This window comes from Oncorhynchus nerka, linkage group LG9a (assembly GCF_034236695.1).
Source record: "Oncorhynchus nerka isolate Pitt River linkage group LG9a, Oner_Uvic_2.0, whole genome shotgun sequence".
NCBI lineage: Eukaryota > Metazoa > Chordata > Actinopteri > Salmoniformes > Salmonidae > Oncorhynchus > Oncorhynchus nerka.
In genome coordinates, this window is record NC_088404.1 from 51,809,873 (window position 1) to 51,830,368 (window position 20,496).

At 43.5% G+C, this 20,496-nt stretch overlaps 1 protein-coding gene across 1 annotated transcript in view; it reads left to right on the plus strand.

Moving 5' to 3' along the window:
* Positions 1 to 19,507, plus strand: part of LOC115134483 (tyrosine-protein phosphatase non-receptor type 5-like) — a 28,850-nt gene extending 9,343 nt beyond the window's left edge. The window contains exons 6-14 of the mRNA XM_029668500.2: positions 10,041 to 10,294; positions 10,506 to 10,698; positions 13,527 to 13,611; positions 13,727 to 13,806; positions 14,069 to 14,206; positions 14,315 to 14,425; positions 14,913 to 15,073; positions 15,724 to 15,837; positions 16,022 to 19,507. Coding sequence (XP_029524360.1) covers positions 10,041 to 10,294; positions 10,506 to 10,698; positions 13,527 to 13,611; positions 13,727 to 13,806; positions 14,069 to 14,206; positions 14,315 to 14,425; positions 14,913 to 15,073; positions 15,724 to 15,837; positions 16,022 to 16,115 — 1,230 coding nt within the window. The 3' untranslated portion in view covers positions 16,116 to 19,507. The remainder of the gene's footprint in view (positions 1 to 10,040; positions 10,295 to 10,505; positions 10,699 to 13,526; positions 13,612 to 13,726; positions 13,807 to 14,068; positions 14,207 to 14,314; positions 14,426 to 14,912; positions 15,074 to 15,723; positions 15,838 to 16,021) is intronic.
* Positions 19,508 to 20,496: the final 989 nt, after the last annotated feature.

Below are 20,496 nucleotides of genomic sequence, written 5' to 3' on the forward strand. Positions count from 1 at the left end.
CAGACCCAATACAGCCAGCTTCAGCAAGTACTAACACAGACCCAATACAGCCATCTTCAGCCAGTACTAACACAGACCCAATACAGCCATCTTCAGCAAGTACTAACACAGACCCAATACAGCCATCTTCAGCAAGTACTAACACAGACCCAATACAGCCATCTTCAGCCAGTACTAACACAGACCCAATACAGCCATCTTCAGCAAGTACTAACACAGACCCAATACAGCCATCTTCAGCCAGTACTAACACAGACCCAGTACTGGCAGCTTCAGCAAGTACTAACACAGACCCAATACAGCCAGCTTCAGCAAATACTAACACAGACCCAGTACTGGCAGCTTCAGCAAATACTAACACAGACCCAATACAGCCAGCTTCAGCAAATACTAACACAGACCCAGTACTGGCAGCTTCAGCAACTACTAACACAGACCCAATACAGCCATCTTCAGCAAGTACTAACACAGACCCAATAAGGCCATCTTCAGCAAGTACTAACACAGACCCAATACAGCCAGCTTCAGCAAATACTAACACAGACCCAATACAGCCGTCTTCAGCAAGTACTAACACAGACCCAGGTGAAGTACAGGCAGCCTCAGCCAGTACTAGCACAACCAGAGGTGTTCAGCCAGCATCAGATACAAGCAGCTCAGACCCGAATAGAACAGTTGCATCTCCACCAAATAACCCAGCAGATTGGCCCCCAGTCTCAACAGACTTTATGATGACTGAGTCAGTGCGCATTCAAACCAGGACTGGATTTTTTTTTTTACCCTAAACACAATTCTAGAAGAGGTTTCCATTAAGGCTTATTACAGAGACAGCTGTGAAATGGGGAAAAGATTACCAGGAGATGGCTTTTTTGTTGTTGTTGCTGTAAGCTGTTTTCTACCAAAGACTACAACATAATAAAGGAAGGCGTGAATACCTGGTAAAATATCAATATTCTGAAACACCATGAGGGTAGTCCTGAACACACAGATAATATGATTAAGTGGAGAGAACTTGATCTGCGCCTAAGACGGAGACAGACTCTCGACCAGATACAAATGACAATTTTGGAGGCTAAAAGAAAGAGATGGTGGGATGTCCTTACACGTTTAATAAGTATCACCCAGTCTCTGGCTGAAAGAAGCCTAGCATTCAGGGGTTCATCAGACAAAACTCTTCCAACCAGGTAATGGAAACTTCCTAAAAAGAGGTTGAATTACTGGGCAAAATTTGACCCCGTTATGGAAAATCATCTCAGCAAAATGAAAGATGGCGAGACGCATGCTCAATACCCGGGGAAGCGCACACAGAATGAGCTGATACAGATTGTGAGTGACAAGATTCTGGAAGCAATAGTGACTCAATCAGGTAAGAGACTCCAAGTACTTCTCCATTATCTTGGACTGTACACCTGGCATTAGTTGCCAGGAGCAAATGTCCATTATTCTGAGAAGCGTGGCTTTAAAGGGAAAGCCAGAGATCAAGGAGCACTTCCTCTGCTTTGTGAACGTTGAGGTTATACTGTCATCCTAGATAAGCTGAACGAGCGGAAGATTCCATTTGAAGATGGCAGAGGGCAAGCTTATGATAATGGGGCCAACATGAAGGCCAAGCACCAAAGAGTACAAGCCAGACTGCTCCCAAAAAAATCCCAGAGCCGTGTTGGTCTCATGTGGAGCACATACTCTAAACCTTGTCATCGCAGATGCTGCCAAATCTTCAAAAGATGCAGTTGGGTTTTTTGGGGGCACACAAAGATGGGAGTGTTTTGAGGAAACACGTGAACATAACTGTGAAGTCAAGGTGGGACACACGATGGGAGAGTAGGCTCCAAAGTGTTCATGCGATCAGGTATCAGGCTTCAATGATTCTGTGGCCAAAGTGGAGGCACGAGCACTTGCAGAGGAAGTTGGGTCCTACCGCTTCTTGATTTGCTGTGTCGTGTGGCGTGAGATGCATACAATGACAAGACAAGGTGAACAACTCCTCCAATCCGCCTCAATGCAGTTGGATTTCGCAGTGAATTTAATCTCAAATGCAATGGCCTCCCTCACTACATACCGGGAAACTGGATTCTCTGAGGCCCAGACAACAGCCAAAAGCATTTGTGAAGAAATTGATGTGGAGGCTGTTCTGAACAAGAAGAGACTGAGAAACAGCAAGAGGCATTTCAGCTATGAGGCTCCTGATGAACCAGTGACTGATGCATTGAAAAACCTTGAAGTCAACTACTTCAACATGGTGGCCAACTCTTTCAACCAGGTGAAAACCGAATATGGAGTGCTGCTGAACTTCAGCACTGCCTCTCAGATATCCAGTGAATCTTTAAAGGCTCACTGCACGGAGGTTGAAAACACTTTATCCTTCAGAGATGACCGTGACATCGGTGGAATGGATTCGGCACACGAGATTCAGGATTGACCTGATCTGCCATCAGATAAGATGACTGCCTTTTGAGCTGCTTTCCTTTCTCTCTGTGTGGAAAAAGCTGGAGGAACTCCTTCCTAACCTTTGGACGGCCCAAAGAACTGCAGTCACCCTACCAGTAACAGTAGCATCGGCAGAGAGGAGCTTCTCTAAATGAAAGCTCATCAAAAGCTACCCGAGGTCTTCCGTGTCACAGGAACGTTTGAGTGGTCTGGCCATCATGACCATAAATCACGCCGTGGGGAAACATGTGTCCTGTGATGACATCATTGATGATTCTGCCTCAAGAATGTGCAGGGGAGGAATTTTTTTAGATGGTAAGATTTTAAGTCAAACATTCAAATGTTTACACACTTAGTTAACACTTAAGATTGTGTGGCAAAGAAGTGCGTTTGTGTACATGACTGCTTGACTAACTATGTGACGTACTTTCTCATTTTCCTCCAGACAGTCCAGATAGACTGGTGCCCATGCTGATGCTGAAAATGCCAAGGCTGTAGAGGGAACCAAAATTAATCACACAGCTGTATAGGTTTTAACTTACTATTTTGAGACGGCAGGGTAGCCCAGTGGTTAGAGCGTTGGACTAGTAACAGGAAGGTTGCAAGTTCAAACCCCCGAGCTGACTAGGTACAATTCTGTCGTTCTGCCCCTGAACAGGCAGTTAACCCACTGTTCATAGGCCATATTTGAAAATAAGAATTTGTTCTTAACTGACTTGCCTAGTTAAATAAAGGTTAATAAATAAATAGCTGCACCCATTGCTTACAGGCTTGTCTTTACATTGTATAGCTAAAGCTAATTGTATAATATTGTGAGGACTGGACTAATTACCAGGCAGCACAGCCAAAGCTCAGTGTTATATTTCATTATTTTCTACACTTTATATTTTCTACAATTTCTCATTTATTTCATGTTAATATTCACTTATCTTAAGATTCTATAGAAAAGGTTCTATTTAATAAATATTGTCTGTTCTGTTCTGTATAGGTCCACTTATTCTTAGACCGACAGATGGAGCAAACTGTTTTAAAGGAGGGAGGATTGTAGTGGGCGCACTGGGGTGCTTGTTGTGACTGTGTGGCAACGACAAATGGTTTACATGGCTCACGGGGTCAAGTAGGAGGGCCCCTTAGCAGAATTTTTGCTTAGGGCCCGAGGGAAGTCAGGACCGGCTCTTGCTTTTGCAAGTGTTCATTTTTACATTTACAGTTCGGTCATTTAGCAGATGCTCTTGTCCAGAGCGACCTACAGTCATTGCATTAAACTAAGGTTGGTTTCTAAAAGAAAACCAGGTCACAGCCCAGTCAAACATTTCTGTAACCGTTACTGAGAATGTTGTTGTAGTTAAGGATACATTGGTCTTCAAGGGATTTCGTATTTGTATCAAGATACCTTTTGATGTATCTTTGCCAAATTCTGGCAAATTCCAAGTACTTTTACTGTAATATTCACGGTAACTTACCACCAGCTTCCTATAAATTACTGTCATATCAGAGCAACGATACAGTACAATACTGTAAAATGTGCCTACTATACTGTAAGAGAGTAAATGCTACTGTAATCATAATATTGGTATTTTACTGTAATTACATGGGATTGGTGCAAGCAGGTTGGCTATTAGGTATTTTTATATTACAGAATGTTTATGAATATTTGGTGTTTTATATCACTTGCACTTCTAGAGGCCTAAACAAAGGCTTCCAAACCAAAAGGACTTGGCAAAGCACTCAACCAGTAAAGGTTTAAAGGTCCTGAACAGTCATTCTGAAAAGTACTTTTTCTCTCATGTCTAACTACCAGAAAGTTTGAAAAGACAGGCTGAGTGGGCGGGGAGCTTATATTCAGGAGCTCGCCTTGACTGACAGCTCTTTGAAACGCCAAGCAACTTGGATTCAGTGAGCGGGTGTTGCAGTAAAATTATCTCAAGCTAGTTGAGTGATACACAAAGCAACTCAAACAACGTTGAAATTGCATCTATGATATCAAAAAAATGTTTTTATACAACTCCTGTTTGGCATGTCTCTTGTGATATGGTTCACAGCAGCACTTACGGATGTGTTGACTTGCCAACGGCGTCAGAGTTTTGAACGACCCCCCCCTTCCTTTGGTTCCATGCTGGCTGAAGACCTAGCTAGCCAGTAACTAGCGTTTGTGTACATGACTGCTAGATAACACCAGACGAGGATGAAAGGGGTAACATATGTATCTTAGATTATAGATTAATAGTGTAAACTTTTAATTATATTTGCTGACACCTTACACTCACATTTTGGCACTAGTAGAGTAGCTATCTAGCTATATAAACCACGGTCCTCTGCAAAAACACCTCCGATGTTGGTTATAAGGTGCTACTTATTTAAATTAGGTAAGAGAATATTGGTGTATGAAAATGAAAGTTAAGGTGATGTCACCTTGTCCCTTAATAATGAATCAAAGTGTTTGACATGGGGGGGGGACCAGTAACTTTCAAATCAAACTTGATCAATGTAGAAGCAACAGTCATTTTTCAAACTTTGGTCATCCTACTTTGATCTGGTTTCCTTCAAATATCATCGTATTTCATGACAACATGATTTTGACTGTTCGTGATCTTTAAGACTTGCTGCCACTGATCTGTCCCGAATCATGATTCTCGAGTCAGTAGAAAGAGTAGTTAAAAAATAAGGAATCGTTCACTAACTAAACATCACTTATCATCATATCTACACGCTCTCCTCCTCTCACATTTTAACAGCTGTTTGTGACCAGACTAAAATAATCTCTCCAAGCCAAACCTTCATACCATAACCGCTAACCGCTACACACAGCCCTTAATCGTTGTCACCGTATTAGCTAACATCATAGTCAACATAGCAACTATAACTAATGGGTTAGTAAACCCACAACTCCAATCCATGTGTACAGCAAGCAGGTTAGCAGTTACACTGGCAATAAATGACTATAACTGAAAGCTTACATCTACTTGGAAGAATTGGAGTGTTAGCCAGCTAGCTAACATAAATGGCATTCCTCTCTGAGTCAGGTTGTTGATTAGGCTAAATTAGCTGCATTAGCTAAATGAAAGTGAAAGGGAAAAAATACAACTAAATATGTCTCTCTCTTTTTTAAGAAATGTATTTGTTCAAAACGCAACTATTTTCTTTTTCTCTCTTTGAGTCAACTACTCACTTCATTTTATGCACTGCAGTGCTAGCTAGCTGTAGCTTATCCTTTCAGTACTACATGTCAGGTCATGCAGCAATGGCTCTGATAGGGTTGGAAGACGTCCTCCGGAAGTCGTCATAATTACTGTGTAAGTCTATAGAAGAGGGTGAGAACCACGAGCCCCCTAGGTTTTGTATTGAAGTCAATGTACTCAGAGGAGGACTGCTCTTTCTATGGCATAGACTGACCAGGTGAAAGCTATGATCCCCTATTGATATCAATTGAGACATGGATTGTTGTATGTGTGCCATTCAGAGGGTGAATGGGCAAGAAAAAGATTGAAGTGCCTTTGAACAGGGTATGGTAGTAGGTGCCAGGCGCACCAGAATTAAGGCTATTCTGAGGGAAAAAGGGGGTGCAACTCAATATTAGGAAGGTGTTCCTAATGTTTTGTACACTCAATTTATTTAGTATAGTTTTTATCTAAAAATGATTTTAAAAATTAATGTTATACAATTTACATTTTGCTGAAATTCACTGAGTTGAATGATCCTCCTCTGAGGAACCTCCACTGCTATACAGATCGTTCCTATCTTCACTTGCTATAACAAACAGCTGTTTAGGGGGCAGGGTTGTTGTGGCTGAGCTCACTGCAAATTCAATACTGGTCAGATCCTTATCCTCACTCGGATCAATGGCATGTAAGTACTTGGTACCATCAGGACCTACATGTATATCATCTTTCCCCTAACCGCCTGCTAATACGTTTCTCATATCAAAGTCAGTTGGCCAGGTCATGCTCTTGACCGCTTGGGCATTTTAAACCTTTTGCATTTATCATTTTCAAAGATAAGGATACAAATGGTTTAATTCGAAACACATTTAAAAATTAAAAATAAAAAGCTTCTTTTGAAAATCTATATAAATCTGAATTCAACAACAGTTGGACTGATACTACAGCCTTCTTAGACTCAGTAACCCTGAAGCAACTATCAGCAGACAAAAAAAGAACCACTAATAATAGAAATCACCTCAAAAAGAAACATTAGACATTGTTAAAACGTTAGCGCAGAGAAAAGCACCAGGTATGGACAGCTGTCCCATAGATTTTTATTTGACATTCAGGGACAAAGTAGTGCCCCATTTACTCAAATGACTACATACACGTCACTCAATTCAGTGCTTCTGAATTCCATGTGTCCAACAGTTATTAAAGTTATATTAAAACTAGGGAAACTAGAGAGAATACCCCGCATATTACAGACCCATAAGTTTAATAAAATTACGACAATAACAACAAAACTCATACACAACCGAATGGCAAAAGTCTTACCAGACTTGATACACATGAATCAAACAGGGTTGATTAAAAATAGAGACAAACCAACACAAGAACATGTTTCAGTATAATGCAATACGCTAAAAAAACAAGATGTAGATTTATCAATAATGGCTGTTGATGCCGAAAAGGCTTTAGACCGTCTTGAATGGCCTTTTCTAAGAAAAAAAAATGTGAAAGCCTTCAATTTTCCAGCTTAAATAATACATGACATAACTTTCTGGAATGTTCCAAGCTGCTTAAAGGCACAGTCAACTTAGTGTATGTAAACTTCTGACCCACTGGAATTGTGAGACAATGAATTATAAGTGAAATAATCTTGTCTGTTAATTAACAATTGTTGGAAAAATGACTTGTGTCATGCACAAAGTAGAAGTCCTAACCGACTTGCCAAAACTACAGTTTGTTAACAAGAAATTTGTGGAGTGGTTGAGAAACGAGTTTTAATGACTCCAACCTAAGTGTATGTAAACTTCCGACTTCAACTGTAAATATGTTTTTGTGTTGCTCTACAAATGACTAAAACATCATAACCAACAAGGGTATGTTGTTTATTTGTTTATCTGTTTACGGAAACCATAAAAAACAGATAACTTATGTAAATAAGGTTTCAGACCCTTTGCTATGGGACTCAATTGAGCTCAGGTGCATCCTGTTTGCATTGAACTTCCTTGAGATGTTTCTACAACTTTATTGGAGTCCACCTGTGGTAAATTCAATTTTGGAAAGGCACATATCTGTCTCTATAATGTCCCACAGTTGACAGTGCATGTCAGAGCAAAAACCAAGCTATGAGGTCGAAGGAATTGTCCGTAGAGCCCCGAGACAGAATTGTGTCGAGGCACAGATCTGGGGAAGAGTACCAACAAATGTCTGCAGTATTGAAGGTCCCCAAGAACACAGTGGCCTCCATCATTCTTAAATGTAAGAAATTTGGAACAACCCAAGACTCTTCCTAGAGCTGGCCGCCCAGCCAAACTGAGCAATCGGGGGAGATGGGCCTTGATCAGGGAGGTGACCAAGAACCCGATGGTCACTCGGAGCTCTAGAGTTCCTCTGCGGAGATGGGAGAACCATCCAGAAGGACAACCATCTCTGCAACACTCCACCAATCAGGCCTTTATGGTAGAGTGGTCAGACTGTAGCCACTCATCAGTAAAAGTCACATGACAGCCCGCATGGAGTTTGCCAAAAGGCACCTAAAGGAATCTCAGACCACGAGTAACAAGATTCTCTGGTCTAATGAAACCCAAGATTGAACTCTTTGGCCTGAATGCCAAGTGTCACTTCTGGAGGAAAACTGGCACCATCCCTACGTTGAAGCATGGTGGTGGCAACATCATGCTGTGGAGATGTTTTTCAGTGGCAGGGACTGGGAGAGTAGTCAGGATCGAGGAAAAGATGTAAAGTTCAGAGAGATCATTGATGGAAACATGCTCCAGAGCACTCAGGCCCTCAGACTGGGGCAAAGGTCCACCTTCCAACAGGAAAACAACACTAAGCACACGGCCAAGACAACACAGGAGTGGCTTTATGGACAAGTCTCAATGTCCTTGAGTGGCCCAGCCAGAGCCCGGACTTGAATCAGATCTAAAATCTCTGGAGAGACCTGAAAATAGCTATGCAGCGACACACCCATCCAACCCTTACAGAGCTTGGGAGGATTTGCAGAGAAGAATGGGAGAAACTCTCCAAACACAGGTGTGCCCAGCTTACCCAAGAGGACTCAAGGCGGTTATTGCTGCCAAATGTGCTTCAACAAAGGACTGAGTAAAGGGTCTGAATACTTATGTAAATGTGTGATTTCAGTTTTTATTTTTAATACATTTGCAAATATAAAAAAAAAAAAAATCATTTTTGCTTTGTCATTATGAGATATTGTATGTAAATTGATGGAGGGGGGAGAAGGAAAAAGTCAAAGGGTCTCTCTACTTTCCGAATGCACTGTTACATAGCTCAGAGAATCTGGCCCCAGTTTCAATCTCTATTGTTTTCCTCTCTGCCTTGGTCTTTGACATTTTGTGAACTACATTCTGACGTTGCAGTACATGGTTGTCCGTCCAGTGCACTGCGGCGTAAATGGCTCTTTTCACCCCCCATTTGTTGCAACCTGTGGGTGCTTGACCTGGATCTGTGTTGTTGAACAGATAATAAGAGGGTGGTGAAATTCCAAGTAGGCCACATGAGTTAGACATGACACGAACAAAAAAACTTCTCTAATAAACGTTTCTGGTAGAATGACATTGAAAATCAACACGGGGCCTGAAAACCCTGGCAATAAAGTAGCCAACTTCTAGCTATGATATATTATCGATGTGCACTTAGTTGTTAGTTGGAGAAAATGCTAGACAAGATGATGAATGCTTTTGCAGAGGAGACACAAGCAGCTCTGTAATCATGAACACGCACGTACCATGTTCATCCTGACAAAGTAACTTCTTGGTCTGTTCTTGCTGCAATGGCAATTCCTCTGGGAAAGGTGGCTGTGTCTTGTCGATCGACTTTCCATTGATGAGCTCATTTATCATAGAACTCAGCTTTGTGTTCATAGTATGCTGTCTTTCCCAAACGTCTATGGCAGTGGCCATACTTGTGGGCCAAGTCCTGGGTTTGAGATCATCTGCCTTGCGCTTTGACATGATAGCGACACTAAATCTGTTCTTACAGCCAATCGTCAATAAATAAGACGGGATGTAGAATTACCGATATAAAGGCTTGTGGATCCGTGCCAAAGTCAAAGATGGTGGATAAATGAAGATGTCTTACTCAGGCCGTTTACTCTTGAAAAAAATGATCACAGTTCCAGTTTACTTAATAAAGGGTGGCTCTCCCATGTCCCCCCTATGTCAATTAGTTAATAGACCAATAGATTCTAAACCTTTCTGCTAGTAACAGATAGTTTTCACTGGTCCCCTCCCCAGTCAGATGACTCCTCGACAGTCTAGGAAAATTCTTGCTTGAGAAATTGCTCTTTGCTTAACAGCTATATTTTTTTGTTTTTTACGACCATTTTAATTGAAAACACTCACAGTAAGGTACTTAATTGTTCCCCAGAAATGATTTGACATTGAGACAAACGGTGGCATTGGACACAGTTCTGAAATGTGCGTTTTGATGCTGCGTCTCCAGATCATCCGCACTGTGTGTAAGTTGGAGTACGGTGATGCGTGGTGGTCAGCGGCGACGGTGGCTGACCATGGGGACAGACGTCAGTCGGTGAGTCGCCAGCCTTCCTTCACTCTGTCGGAGTGGACAGACGCCCAGGAGGACCTGATGGACCTGGAAGCTGAACCCCAGACCCCCATCTTTGACCTGGGCCTGGACACCAGGACAGAGGGGGACATCACCACCCTCTCTGTTACACCTGTGGGCCTGCAGGAGAGGTCAGTGGGGGGGGTGGAAGTGTGGTGGAGAGGTGTTCTAGGGAGAATGTCTGTGTGTGTGTGTATGCGTTCATGCCTTTTTCTCGCGTGTGGGGGTTGTGTGTGTGTGCGTGCGCACAATTACGGCACAACGTTCTTCTTGTCTGTACGTTTGTTCTTCTTGTATGTGTCGGTGCCGTCCTGTGTGTGTGTGTGTGTGTGTGTGTGTTAGGAGAGGCTCCAACGTGTCTCTGACCCTGGACATGTGTTCTCCTGGCTGTACGGAGCCCTATGGCTACGGAGCCCAGCTCTCCCCCAGAGACCAGACTGCCAAGGAGTACCTGAGGGAGGGAACAAACACTCTCACCCCTAGCCAGCTCCACACACGCGCTATAGACGACCAGGCCCTACAGGCTGAGTTCTATGTGAGTAAAACACACACGCCAAGGAGCGCTGTACATCCAGAGGCTACTCGAAACAGTTGGTGGGTGAGATGTGGACACAGTGAAACGCATTAGCATACCCAGCTCCATAGAGGATACGTTACATGTTTAGGCTGAGATTCTCTCTCTGTTTCTGTCTCTCTGTCTCTCTCGCTCTCGGTCTCTCTCTCAGACCAAGATACTGTGGATCTACACACACAATTGCACGAAGCAGGACTGTTGTACACAATCCCACTCAAGGTAGAGGGGACAATAAAGTCTGTAAAGTAGAGGTGCACACTCCCAATTAGTACACGGTAAATCAAGGACAGTTGAAATGGCAGAGTAATTTTGTTGTTGTTGAATTGACTCTCCTGGAGTTATCATAACCCTCAACCGAGTGATACGCTCCCTGGAGTTAGTAATGATAACTGGAGTTGATTGGGAGTTAGAACTATGGAGTAGCCACAGATGTGGGAGGGAGCGTCATTGTCATAGTTCCCAGCATGCTCTGTTGCAGGTAGATTATTAGAATTGTTTGTTTCAATATCTCTGTTTTTGCATGTTTGATTTTATGCTGCACAATATGTAACATACATTTTCCTAAACAAATCTAATCTGTAAATTGGTTGGATTTATTGCAATTTACTGAGAAGGCAGTTGGAGTTTAGATGATCTAGGTAGTCTCTAACAAAAGTTCTGTCTTCCCTGACATGCAGAGTCATGGCTGATGCAAAATTGCAGGACATCCTTCCTCTTAAATGGATACCAATCGAGATTGGATGTCACATTCTAAGCCTCCATAATATGGCACATTAAGAAATATGTGAATGAGACTTTACACCCTCCACCTCAAATTGCACCGTTTAAACACCAAAATATTGCTGAGTTTGAGTCTGTAGGAGTTGAATGAACTCTTGCGATTATGTTGTGAGTGAACATTACTCTAAATAATTTACTTTAGAATACTGAACAACACTGCAGAAAGTTATTTTCCGTTAATCCTGTCCTGAGTGAAATGCAGAGTTAAATATCAACACTAAATTGATCATACACAACTCTGAAAAAACAAGCTTCTAGCCAGAGTATGTTTTACTCTTTTTAGAGCGGGACCAAATGTTATCTGTGGCAGAGTCACATTTTCTTCAATTAGAGTGAATTGTCATTTGTGTATACACTATTTGTGTATAATCTAAACTCATCCAAAAAATAAATGTCCTCTCACTGTCAACTGCGTTTATTTTCAGTAAACTTAATTTTTGTATGAACATAACAAGATTCAGTAACTGAGACATAAACTGAACAAGTTCCACAGACATGTGACTTACAGAAATTGAATGATGTGTCCCTGAACAAAGGGGGGGGGTCAAAATCGAAAATAACAGTATCTATATCTGGTGTGGCCACCAGCTGCATTAAGTACTGCAGTGCATCTCCTCCTCATGGACTGCACCAGATTTGCCAGTTCTTGCTGTGAGATGTTACCCCCACTTTTCCACCAAAGCACTTGCAAATTCCCGGACATTTCTGGGGGGAATGGCCCTAGCCGTCACCCTCCGATCCAACAGGTCCCAGATGTGCGCAATGAGATTGAGATCCTGGCTCTTCGCTGGCCATGGCAGAACACTGACATTCCTGTCTTGTAGGAAATCACGCACAGAACGAGCAGTTTGGCAGGTGGCATTGTCATGCTGGAGGGTCATGTCAGGATGAGGCTGCAGGAAGGGTACCACATGAGGGAGGAGGATGTCTTCCCTGTAACGCACAGCATTGAGATTGCCTGCAATGACAACAAGCTCAGTCTGATGATGCTGTGACACACCGCCCCAGACCATGACGGACACTCCACCTCCAAATCGATCCCACTCCAGAGTACAGGCCTCGGTGTAACACTCATTCCTTCGACAATAAACGAGAATCCGACCATCACCCCTGGTGAGACAAAACCGCGACTCGTCAGTGAAGAGCACTTTTTGCCAGTCCTGTCTGGTCCAGCGATGGTGGGTTTGTGCCCATAGGTGACGCTGTTGCCAGTGATGTCTGGTGAGGACCTGCCTTACAACAGGCCTACAAGCCCTCAGTCCAGCCTCTCTCAGCCGATTGCGGACAGTCTGAGCACTGATGGAGAGATTGTGCGTTCCTGGTGTAACTCGGGCAGTTGTTGTTGCCATCCTGTACCTGTCCCGCAGGTGTGATGTTCGGACGTACCGATCCTGTGCAGGTGTTATTACAACATGGTCTGCCACTGCGAGGACGATCAGCTGTCCGTCCTGTCTCCCTGTAGCGCTGTCTTAGGCGTCTCACAGTACGGACTTTGCCATTTATTGCCCTGGCCACATCTGTAGTCCTCATGCCTACTTGCAGCATGCCTAAGGCACGTTCACGCAGATGAGCAGGGACCCTGGGCATCTTTCTTTTGGGTTTTTCAGAGTCAGTAGAAAGGCCTCTTTTAGTGTCCTAAGTTTTCATAACTGTGACCTTAATCGTCTACAGTCTCTGTAAGCTGTTAGTGTCTTAACGACCGTTCCACAGGTGCATGTTCATTAATTATGTATGGTTCATTGAACAAGCATGGGAAACAGTGTTTAAACCCTTTACAATGAAGATCTGTGAAGTTATTTAGGATTTTTAGGAATTATCTTTGAAAGACGGGGTCCTGAAAAAGGGCTGTTTCTTTTTTTGTTGTTGCTGAGGTTATTCGTTTACAACACACGCAAACAGTGACACTCACACAATCATGCCCATTGCACACACAATTCAGTAGGGTCCTCACTTCCTCTACACAGCCATACATCGCTAAGCCACATCCATTGTTCTGTTGCCATTGACAGGAAACTCCCATGAACTTTGTGGACCCAAAGGAGTATAACTACCCGGGCCTGGTGAGGAAGAACCGCTACAAGACCATCCTCCCCAGTGAGTAGAGACACTACAAAACGGCAGCCATTTTGAATCCATCTCTGAACCTGTAGAGTAGAGGTGAGCGACAACGCTGGACACACACCTTGTAACGGGATCCGTTGTTTTCCAGACGCACACAGCCGAGTGATACTCCGGACAGCAGATGAAGAGGAGTTCCTCAGTACCTACATCAACGCTAACTACCTACAGGTACGTCTTTGTCTGCCTACTGCTCCCTCTCAGCTACTTCCTGTACAAGCAGTGCCAGCCCAGCCAATAAGAAACATACGGCAAGTGGCCGCTTCGGGCCCAGCGGCCGCTAGGGCAAAAACACTGGCATGGGTAAAACCCTAACGTGTTTGTTTTTGGGGGCAAGAGGCTTGGGTCGGCCCTGTGTACAAGTTGTTCCCATCAAGGGTCCTGTGAGACCTTCTACGTGCTCTCACTTGAACTACTGTGTTGCCTTCCTCAGGGTTACGGGGGTGAGGAGCGGGCGTACATCGCTACCCAGGGTCCTACAGTGAACACAGTGGGAGACTTCTGGAGGATGGTGTGGCAGGAGCGCTGTCCCATCATCGTCATGATCACGAACCTAGAGGAGAAGAATGAGGTGAGGAGGGAGAAGAGGGATGGATAGGGGAGGATGGTGTGGTAGGAGCCCACTCTTCCCAGTAAATGTCCAATGTGAAACCCTGGCTGTGTGTTGCCGCCTTACCAGAAATGTGCAGAGTACTGGCCTGAGGACTCTGTGACCCACGAGGGCATCGAGATCAAGGTTGTCACGGTAACCCAGGAGGACGACTACAGCCTGAGGGTCTTCACTCTGAAGGTGAGACTGATAGCAGACAGACACGTACAGTATACATCTGTACACCACTGCCAAGGACATGTATAAATGATTATATAAAATGACAATGAGAAAAAGCAGTTTGAGTTATTACATTGACCCTTTTGGATTATGGACTCACTTCTCATCCACTAAGCACTGGCCTCTGAATCAAGAGAGATAGATAAGCTGCCACAAGTACAGCTGTTGGCTAATAATATGCTTATGAAATCACACAATGAAAAACAACACCATTTGTAAAAAAATATATATATATATATTTTAAAAAGTCACTCTGCGTTCCTGTCACAGTCTGGCTCTGCAATCGTTGTTGTCGTAGCAACTAACACCTAGGTAACAGTTTGTATGTACATGCAGAGGATGAGGCTGAAAAAATGTCTCTGTGTCTCTGTTTGTCTCTGCGTGTGCCCATGCATGTGTGTGCCTATGCATGTGCATGTATGTGTTAATGTGTGCGCGTGTGTGTCAGTTTGATGGAGAAGAGCGCAGCCTCCGGCAGTACTGGTACACCTCCTGGCCTGACCAGAAGACCCCAGACAAAGCCCCGCCCCTCCTGGAACTGGTAGAGGAAGTGGAGCAGGCCAGAGCGGAAGCTCCGCCCACCAGCGGCCCTGTCATCGTCCACTGCAGGTAGAGTTGGAAACACAGATATGATACACACCTGATAGTCCAGAAGGGTTAGTCTGTACCATAGAGGTAGAATTAGGGCTCTAGATGGATATAACCCATTCTAGCATGGACATTGCCATTGAGGGATTCCACCATTTCAAAGTAGTCAACTGGGTGGGGATTCCTATGGGTTGGGAGCGAACAGCCAATGTTCAGAGCATTGCCTTCTTCTTCAAATAGGGTTGCCTATGGTTTGTAAATGATTTAATGCCATATCCGCCATCTAGTGGCCACAATAAATGAATGACACACAAGATTTGGTTCAGGACTTCAGTACTGCAGGTGGCTGTAAATCACCAATATAAGCTTTACGCTTTTAATAAACACGAGAAGAAGAAAATGGACTGTTTTGAAATGGAGATAGCCACAATGGCTCTGTCCGTGCTGTCACAGACGCCATAATGGCACAGATACAGAGATGAGTCCTCTTTCGATCTCTGGTCGGTACCATCAATGGGGCGGGTGTCTCAGTGGAATCTTTGGAAGGTCTATGCCCCTAAAGACGGACGACTTAGCAGCAATGCAGCTCTCATGGCTTTTCGGTGCATTAGTAGTTAGTCAGGTCAGAAATACAGGTGTACTACATTCATGGTTCCTCTTCCTTCCTGCAGTGCTGGGATAGGTCGGACAGGCTGTTTCATCGCCACCTCCATCCTGTGTAAACAGCTGAGGAGTGAGGGCGTGGTCGACATCCTGAGGACAACCTGCCAGCTCCGCCTCGACAGGTGAGTCTCCAGTCTGTCTTGGGCTATCTTGCTTCACACCTGTCTGTCTTCGTCTTTTTCCTGACACCGGTCTGTTCTTTCTCTCCCGTCTGACCCCTGTGTGTGTGTGTGTGTGTGTGTGTGTGTGTGTGTGTGTGTGTGTGTGTGTGTGTGTGTGTGTGTGTGGTTCGTGTGTGTGTTGCAGAGGCGGGATGATCCAGACGGGTGAGCAGTACCAGTTTGTTCACCACGTCCTCAGCCTCTACGAGAAGCAGCTGTCCCACATTGTAGAGGAGTAGAGACACACCACTGTACTGTACACTGTACCTACTGTATTGTACACTGTACCTACTGTATTGTACACTGTACCTACTGTATTGTACACTGTACCTACTGTACCTACTGTATTGTACACTGTACCTACTGTATTGTACACTGTACCTACTGTACACTGTACCTACTGTATTGTACACTGTACCTACTGTACACTGTACCTACTGTACTGTACACTGTACCTACTGTATTGTACACTGTACGTACTGTACACTGTACCTACTGTATTGTACACTGTACCTACTGTACACTGTACCTACTGTATTGTACAATGTACCTACTGTACACTGTACCTACTGTATTGTACACTGTACCTACTGTACTGTACACTGTACCTACTGTATTGTACACTGTACGTACTGTACACTGTACCTACTGTACTGTACACTGTGCCTACTGTACTGTACACTGTACCTACTGTACTGTACACGGTACCTACTGTACACTGTACCTACTGTACTGTACCTACTGTATTGTACACTACCTACTGTACACGGTACCTACTGTACACTGATAGCTACTGTACTGTACCTACTGTATTGTACACTACCTACTGTACTGTACACGGCACCTACTGTACTGTACCTACTGTACTGTACACCCATCTCAATGTCACCCTTTAGCACACACAACCACAAAAACAATAACAGACTATGTCAGCCTCATCCAGCCCCCTTCCATTTCAGAGGCCCACGTACGAGAAGCCCAATCCTGACGTAAATTCCTTAATTCGGCAAGAATTTGACCGATTTGATTTGCAGACCATGCTCTAAGAGTAGCAATGACTACATGTCTGTCTGGCCCCACTTCTAACGCAGACATTTGTTGTCACACTTGGCAGAGGACTGTCCAGTAGGATATTTGATAAGATATGTCCCGTCAAGTGCCATGTTAGATTATTCAGACTTCTCCAGATAAGAAAAGGTCCAGCCTATATTCACGGTGTGAAGCCTACAATCTCACAGTGAGGGACCACCAGTTCGTCTGAAACGTAAACCGCCAACTAGCTTTTCTCTCCTGTTACAACAAAACCATCTCCATACGAGCAAAAGACGTAGAAAATGTCAATGTTCAAAGTCTTGTGCTCACTTGGCCTCTTCAAATAAACACACTACAGCAGGCCTTTCAAAACTCCTGGTGCTTCTCAGGAGCCACCTCATCTTCAGTTTTCATGGTGCTCCGTGTTCATTACCACTGAATGAGGCATGTACCATAGATCTCTACGGAAACACTGAGGAATGTAACCGTTGAGTAACTAGGCATTGTGTGCAGTCTCTTCAGTATTACAGTACCGTGCGTATGTGCAGTCAGTCAGTCGGTCATCATGATCTCCATGGTAATTCATCAGACATCATAGCCTCCTAGACTTTCACCAGCGTTGTCAGGTGACCACTGAGACTTGAGGGGGGGGGGGGGCGTGTCTCAACTTCTGAGTTCACACACGAGAAGTAATGACTGGCACATACAGTAGCATAGGAATCCAGAGACTGAGGTGCAGATCTACTAGTGAAACGTGCACCTGTTACTTTTTTTTCTCCCCCTCGCGGGAGTCAAATAGCCTGGGTGCCAGTCTGTTTCGGCTCGCTTGCCAAACTCCTTATGGTATTGTCATGTTTTGTCAATTCAAATATAGTCTGCAAAAGCAACAACAACAAAACAGATCTGGGACCAGGCTAGAAGATCAACATGAAAGTGCAAAAGGGTACAAATGTAAAAAGGTTGCAAGAAGAAACAAAACCTCTAAACTGGACTTTAATGGTTTAGCTTTCCTTTAAACGTTATTATTCCCCTCTAACAAAGGATCCAGGTGTTAATGATGATGGGTAAACCTGACCCTCCTGACCCTGACCATCAGCGCCCTCTCTGTGGGGTTGGAATGATGATAACCTCTGCTGACAACAGTACCCTGAACACGTGCGTGACGTTAGCAGCCCATGATTGTTGTATAGACAGGCCAAGCCTACTCCGTATAAAGCACAATAGACCAACTATGGTTGTCTCTCTGATGTTCAGCTGTAAAATGTTCATTTCTCTGTGTCGTGTTTTGACTGTGTTGACTTAAATGGATTGCATGTGCTGTATGGGACTCTCATATGTCCGTAATCAAAGCGAAAGTGATTGGTTGTCCAGCTTTCTGTTGTAATAAGGGTTCTCCGATTATCTTGCTTGCTCTCTGCCAATGCTTTTGATACAGTTTGCTTTTGTGAAACCAACCAGAGATATTTTTAGAACCGTTTTTTATACAATCCTTTCGAGTAGATGCCTTGTGTATATTTTCCATTTACACCACAATGGAATGTAGCTCATACTGTGGTCAAACCATTGGTTTATATCGCAAGATTTGACAGAAACAAATGTGACAACTACCCAAGTTACCTTACAACAAAAAACCATTGATTGTTTTGTCTTCAGTATGACTTTGATGCCTCTAGGCTTTGCTTCAATATGCTTTGCTTTGTGTGTCCTTGAGGTTTTTTTTATCTCGTTTTCTTTTCGAGTTTTACCCCAGACCCAGTTTTTACACAGTCCTCACACATTCCCCATCTGTGGTTTCAATTGAATTCAATCGCATATCAAGGAAAACCACACTATGGGTTCACTCTAAATGTTTATGCCAATGACGAACAGCTTCCGGGCCAGGATTTGAATGTGGTTGACACCTCCGATACTTAACATTGACCGACTGCATGGTTTCCCCTTGGCGCGTAATTGATTGCATTGTTGCCTGTGAACTCCAGGCCAGACTGACCTCACATCGACATGAGAAATATCAACTACGCGTAGGACAGCTAAAACAATGGGATTAAGAGTTGTATGGAAGAAACCTCTAACGACTCTCATCTTGATTGAATGCAACTGGTCCATTACAGCGAACACCCAGCAGGAGACAATGTCACTGGTTTGTTTTAAATGGGCATCTCACAAAGTAAAAATGCGCATTTCATCCTCTGATTGAAACGGCCGTGACATGTTGAGTTTTGCAGATGGGGAAAAAAAGCTGAAGTGGAACCGCTAGGAACTTGGAGAAGTTGGAATTCAACTATGAAATCCTTTCCTGATAACGCTCGTTGCAATTTGATCCAACCGCTTTATTTTGAGTGCTTGTTGTCTGTGCTGCCAGGTCTTATTCTGGTGATCATAGTGAGGGAGAAGATCATTGAAATAGCCAACCCAGTGAACAAAATTGGTTGAAAATACTTTGAATGTGTCTTTTTGGTTGAAATGTCTTCTCAAACAGTTTTTCACACTGGGGAAACTATCAGACATACTCCAACCAACCAGCAAACAGCCTACGCTACTACAGTATTGCTTTTAAATTGTGAGTTTTTGCATCCAAATAAAAGTAGATTTTCATGAATCTGTGTTGTCATTTCTCTTTAGAATGCCTGCTGTAGCAGTTGTCAGTACACAACTATAACCACTAGATGCCAGACTATGCAATGTAATACAGCGCCATACAACGACTACAACCAGAGAAAGAGGCGAAGCGAGAGTGTTTACTCGACCCAAAATCTGTCCACGGAATTTTTTGTATGGAGGTCAATGAGAGAGAGTCGAATTTAGTCAACTTAAAATGTCATTCCTCATTTGCTACGCCCGGCTTATTTGATTGAATAGAAGTTTCGTAATGGTTATGTTGTTACGAATGCACTGATATAAGTGGACACCTGGCATTTCGGCAACTTAAAAAAAATAAAACTTCATATCAGAGTTGTGACTGTATCTGCCCTTTCATTGGCTGGAAGGATCTCACCTCCCCCTGCCTGCCTTCCATCGTTGAGGACATGAATTTCCATTGTTAGAGCAGTCACTTGTTAATATATCATCTGTGCTATGACACATAAAGACCATCCCATTTTATTATGAGAGCAAAATAACTCACAATGAGCAATGACCACGAATACAATTGTAGGATTTATAAATATTCATATGGATCTAGTGTTGATGTTGTCACTGTATTTCTTGGGTAGGCCTTTTATTAGACTGTATTGTATGTTTTGGTTCTCTCGGATATATGCAATTTTTTTCCTTTTTGTTCCTTTTTTGGTTAACTGGCTATTCTTTATTTTCATTCACCCTGTATTGAGCCCTATTAGAGTTAGTATTTGTCTTGGCTCTATATACAATTTTAAAAAATGGATCCAATTTTGTGGTTCTTGACATTCTCATGAGATGCATCTTTATTTCACTAATGTCAAAGTAACCCGAAAAAAATCCTAAATTCTTTTTACAATTCAAAATGGCGGTTAGAGAGTTGATTTTTTTCATTCATTCCGTGGTCTTTCAGACAAGGGGGAGATGAAGAGGGATATCACACAGACCAAACCTAGACATGTCCTGGGATCA